The 5,803-nt window shown below is 41.5% G+C and overlaps 1 protein-coding gene across 8 annotated transcripts in view; it reads left to right on the top strand.

Moving 5' to 3' along the window:
* LOC107655805 (histone-lysine N-methyltransferase 2C-like) overlaps nucleotides 1-5,803 on the top strand; it is a 181,720-nt gene that overhangs the window by 171,475 nt on the left and 4,442 nt on the right. For all 8 annotated transcript variants that reach the window (XM_016443383.1, XM_016443388.1, XM_016443389.1 and 5 more), the window contains 4 exons: nucleotides 1,839-1,978; nucleotides 3,116-3,211; nucleotides 3,627-4,779; nucleotides 5,145-5,281. In XM_016443383.1, coding sequence (XP_016298869.1) covers nucleotides 1,839-1,978; nucleotides 3,116-3,211; nucleotides 3,627-4,779; nucleotides 5,145-5,281 — 1,526 coding nt within the window. The remainder of the gene's footprint in view (nucleotides 1-1,838; nucleotides 1,979-3,115; nucleotides 3,212-3,626; nucleotides 4,780-5,144; nucleotides 5,282-5,803) is intronic.

Raw genomic sequence — 5,803 nt, 5'->3', positions numbered from 1 at the left:
CAACAACCAGGGAAATCTATTTTCTCTCACATTTCACTTAATATAAGCAGTGTACTTGTATGGCATGGTAATCGCAGTGGATATTTTTACGCTTAACATGGCTTATATGCATTAAGGCAGTGATATTAAAAGATCAAACTCTGCAGGATAGCCTAGAATATGAATGCAACACGCAAAGTTTTACATTAAGTGTTTACCTCCCTCTGTAAAAAGTGGTGACATGCAGTTATGTTAAAGAGCTATTTCTACCTGTTCTTACCCCTACATTTAGTTTTGTTGGTGTAATATAATGATAACAGTTTAAATAAATAAAATGAATTTAGAAGTTACCACATGAAGCACATTTTTAGATTATCATTATGCTTTACGTGGCTTACTGCATTAACACATTAAAAGACCAAATTCAGTATAGCTACACCTTGATGATGCAAACTGTTTTTGTGCCCTTGTCCACTGCTGCGCTTCTCTGACAATGACCTATTTCAAATGGCAAACGCTTTAGCGGTTCAGTACAATGGCGACTTGTCATCAGACTTTGCCATGCAGTTGCTATTGTTCAGAAGTGCCCTGAAGTCCGAAATAAAGGAGATTGAGCGTGGCTCCATTGCCGATATTGCGCAGCAGTTATTTATCAAACACCACTCTATCCTCCCCAAGTTCCCCGATATTGCAACAGCTCTCAAGTTGCTGCTGAAAGATAGTTCTTGAAATTGAAAGTGATCAAGACATTTATCCGGAGCACAATGTCACAAGAAAGACTGTCCAGATTAGCTCTTCTGAGTATTGAGAATGCCTGTGCACGAAACATCAACATTAACGCTGCAGTGAAAGACTTTTTTCTCAAAATGTTGCATATACAAGTATAGAGTTATTCATTTAATTGTGTATGTTTTTCTCCTAGTTCTTATACTGTTCATTTCCTTACTGCAAGACATGAATTTTGCTTGTATAATTTATTTTCTACAACTAGCGATGCTGATGTATCCCAGTGTTTGAACTGAGACGTGTTTTTAGCCTACATTAATTTTTTTTGAGCTGACAGTTAAAATATGTAGACCGGGGGCCTATAACAGATGTCTGTGTATTATTTATTATTATTGATGGATCCTCCTGCTATTGCTAAAATACAATCAAATCGGAGCAGCGGCACTTTTGCCTCCACGTTCATAGACTAAATATTAATTCCTGCAGGGAATCTGACTAAAAAGCGATATCAAAATCACTGTGCACATTATATAGCCTATATAATGTTATTCAATAATAACATCAAATGCATCAATGCTAATTCACCACATGAATTAGTTAAATCAGTCATATAAATGGGGGAAACGGACTCAGCAGTATGTTGCAGCAGGTGCACAATAAATTGTCATACATGACATCACTGCTGGTGGGAGGGGCCATCATATTCTTTGTGGGGGGGTCTCACAGCTGTGTGGGACACCACTGATGATTAATTTGAAAAAGCGAGTGGTATATACTGTTTTACAGATTGGTTGAAATAAGTTCAACTTGCAATGAGGAAAACAAAGATGTCTAGGGGTTGACCATCGCTAACTTTTAAGCTTACCTTTTTAAACTTTGGTTTGATTAATCGATCTGAATATTTGAAGAAAAAAAAACTGTGTGTGAAGTATACATATACTGCTTAAAACACCTTGTTCATGCTTAGATTAAAATTTAAGTACATCTGAAAGTAACAGCACATTAGGGTTAATAGGCAGCAAATATTGTCAAAACATACAAGCTTGATGGATTAAATCTGTCAGAAATCTCTTCAATTTAAGTTTTCTGACAACTGCATGATTAGTAGGGTTGATATTTTTCTTTTATTCCAGGTTCAGTTGTGGTCAGACCAGACTATCAGATGGGTGGAAGTAGTCCAGGGCCTAAACCACAGTGGTGCTCCCATTGCAGGGTGGTGGTTCTTGGAAATGGTGTTCGAAAGTCCACTAAATGCCTGCCAATAAATAAACAGGTATAAAACACAACGTTGATTAAGACTCGAATTACCTAACCCAGTGGTTCCCAAACTGGGGGGCGTGGCGAGGCTGAGGGATAGTGTACAGTCAGCAGATTATTTTGCAAAAGAAACCTCTGCAGGGTGATAAAGACTACACTGCGTAATTTTCCCGCTTATCATGAGGCCACTAAATTGCCTGTTAAGTAAATAATTCAATGCAAAATATTAATTTGACATATTTTAATTACTTCAACATGACTCGCAGTACCCGCTTGAGTCCTCCGTTATCCGGAGGCATGGTTCTGCTCTAAGCATGTATGTTACAAGTTTGTGAAAATACTGCCAGTGCCAGGGACATAAAGCAGATGATGAATATACTTAAGATTCACAAAAAAACGTGTCTACACCAGATGCGAGCAGCGCGACGTGGCAAAAGCAAAAAATATAGAAAATATTTTTCTCTACAAAAGCGGGCCCGGCAGAAAAAGTTTGGGAACCACTGACCTAACCCATATGACTGTCATTTATAGAATTTGTATTCTAGTTTCTCATGGATGCCTTGTTAAGTCATTAGATCTAATATCAGTACCTAAGGGCTTCGTGTTTGCTCAGTCAGTTGGTGTGGGTCTAGACTACATCCTCTGAACACAGCACTGAAGAAGGCTGAAGCCGAGGGCCACAGAGCACTTAAAAATGTGCAACCCCCTCAAAGTCCCTCAAGGAGGCACAGAATAGTTTTCCAATTATGCTAATCCTTTCCCTAATGGGAAGTGAAAATCCACCCTGCTGCAGTCACTGGGTCAACTGACATTACCCAAGGGATTGTGTGTACCAAAGCATGTTTTGTTAAAGTCCGTGAGATACCCAAGTTCAAAAACAGTTAAGCCCATTTCAGGTCATTTAAATCATGGGACACCTTTGATGTCTCCCACCCTTACCCCCTCCCTTTCCATTTAATAGTAAGCAAATCTAATTCCTTATGGCATCAACAGAGGTTTGCAACATATGCAAGCTTTGATCTCTTGCCAGTGAGGCACTTCGATCTAATGATGATTTGCGACAGTAGATGGGAAATGGCATGTCCTATTTCCCCCCTTTTTTTAATAGCTTCTGCCTAGGGTGAGCCTGATCTTACAGATGTTCTTTCTACAGGGCCACAGAGGAGCTGAGGGGACCCTTATCTTCTGCAGCCATAACTGCTTTGTTCTCTATTCAGCGGCCATGCAGACTAAATTGGTAGATGGCAAGGTAAGTAGAAACCACAATAAATAAGGTTATAATGTCATCAACATCAAACTACAACAGCAAGCTTGTGTTGTGCTTTCATACTGACATTGTGGGAATCTATGGCTATAATTAGAAAGCCAAGTCACGTTACTTACTCAAGGAGTGTCTCTGTTAATAGCGTCCATAAATTCTGAAATGGTTATCGGGAGGCCAATGAGAAACATTAAAAACTTCATTAAATTGAACCTACACAAAGTATTTTATCACTGTTATTTTTAAAACAATGTGAAAAAGTTTAAAAACACATAAACTTCATGATACTTTGAGAGCACTAAATGGTCGCACTGAAGTGCTACTGGTGCCATTTTCAGTCTTATTGTCCAAAGAATGCAAACTCAAAATTCCTTTTTGTCTTTGATGTCTCTTGCTCTCACAGTCAAACTTGCCTCCACCATCTGACTCTGAGGACAAGCAGAATCCTACTAAGGTGCTTCATCAGTACAGTAACAATATATCAGATCTTGACGTGCACTGTTTGGCCCAGCTGCAGCATAAGCAGTCTCCACCCCCAACTCCGATAATATCTTTCCCCTCCATTACTTCTGAGACACTCAGAGGAGATAGCAAGTCTGATACTCTAAAGGTCACAGTCAAACTTAAGCCTCAGCCACGAGCAGTACACAATGGTGGGGACGACCCTCGGTATTCATTAGGAAAGCGCTTTAAAGCTCTGCGTTGGAGAAAGTGGAGCATTCAAATTATGGTGCCTAAGGGTAACTACCACCTGCCGGAGGAGGAAGAGGTTGATGAACTACTGAAAAAACTGGGGATGTCTCTTAGGCCTGAACCCATGCCCAGAGACTTGCGCCGCTGCTGCTTCTGCCACGAAGAAGGCGACGGGCTCACTGATGGGCCGGCCCGTCTGCTAAACCTTGATCTGGACTTATGGGTTCACCTTAACTGTGCCCTGTGGTCTACTGAAGTGTACGAGACCCAGGCTGGTGCTCTCATTAATGTAGAGCTGGCCCTGAGGAGAGGCCTGTCGGTGCAGTGTGCGTACTGTCAGCAAACCGGCGCTACGAGTGGCTGTCACCGCTTGCGTTGCACTAATGCATACCATTTTACTTGTGCTCTTAAAGCTCAGTGCATGTTCTTCAAAGACAAGACTATGCTGTGCCACCTCCACAGACCCAGAGGAACTGGCTCAATAGGAGGTGGGCTGGCAGGGACCGAGCATGAACTCCGCTGCTTTGCAGTGTTCCGTAGGGTCTACGTACAGAGGGACGAGGCACGTCAGATCGCCAGCATCATCCAGAGGGGTGAGCGGGAACACACCTTCCGTGTAGGCAGCTTGGTATTCCATGCAATTGGTCAGCTGCTCCCTCAGCAGATGCAGGCCTTCCACTCAATGTCTGCCATTTTTCCTGTGGGCTACAAAGCCAGTCGGATCTACTGGAGCATGCGTCATGGCAACTGTCGTTGCCATTACGTGTGTTCCATTGATGAGAAAGATGGCGAACCTGAGTTTATCATCCATGTGATGGAGCAGGGTTACGATGACTTGGTTCTTACTGGATCCTCACCAAAAGGTAATCATTAGCACATAAGGGCATTTACACTGTTTACCAGTTCTGTTTTTTTTTTCTTTCCCCAGCGATAGCTGGTACCAATCTAGTTACAAGTGTATAAACAACAATGAAAGTGTATAAAAAAACCCTGTGTGAGAATAGAAATAAGATGTTCCACATTTCTATTTTGGGGCATTATAGATCAATGACCATATATCTGAATCACATCTAAAAAAAAAAATTATCTGATTCTCCTTACAAAAAGGATTTGCACATTAAGCCTTGTAGTGTAAAATAAGTCATTGTTTGAGAAATCTTTACCGTGTTGAATTCTCCAGTTTTGTGAGAGGGGGAAACTATGAGAATTTCCTCATGTTGTGGTGCAGGTGTGTGGGATAAAGTTCTGGAGCCCGTGGCAGAGAGAAGGAATGAGACAGGATCTCTGAAGCTCTTCCCAGTTTACCTGAAGGGAGAGGATCTGTTTGGACTGACTGTATCTGCTGTTACCAGGATTGTAGAATCTGTAAGTGAAAGTCAAATCATGCTTTTAACACGCTTTTCTGACATGCATGCAAGGTAAAAAAAAAAAAAAAACACTTTAGTAAATATGTAATATCATGTAATATCACCTAATTTTCCAGCGATTCGCAACGGATTCGTTCGAAGCAATTCTAAGATTCAGTCTCTCTAAACCCCTCCTTTCCCTGAGCCTACTCTGCTCTGATAGGTCAGATAGCCCAGTCTGTTGTGATTGGTCTACCGCATACAGCACGTGTCGGAAACAATACACCCATTGCCACAGTTCAGTATTTTGAACGCTCGATAGAATATATAAACATCTATTATTTATCATACATATAGGTTGTGATTCAATGGAGCCAGCTGGTCCAAATAAACAGGGTACTGAGCCAGCTTTCAAGAGCAAGCATTTTGTGAATCCCACGTTGAACTCCCCGAGATTAGAGAAGCAGTTGTCAGTAAAATGACGTGTTTGTGGGCGGGGTCAAGTTGTTCACGGCTGCCCAACGTAGAACATAGGCGGGGA

Source organism: Sinocyclocheilus anshuiensis, unplaced genomic scaffold (assembly GCF_001515605.1).
Source record: "Sinocyclocheilus anshuiensis isolate Anshui unplaced genomic scaffold, SAMN03320099.WGS_v1.1 scaffold1185, whole genome shotgun sequence".
Classification (NCBI taxonomy): domain Eukaryota; kingdom Metazoa; phylum Chordata; class Actinopteri; order Cypriniformes; family Cyprinidae; genus Sinocyclocheilus; species Sinocyclocheilus anshuiensis.
Note: the sequence above shows the minus strand (reverse complement) of the source record. Positions and strands in the feature narration are given on the sequence as shown.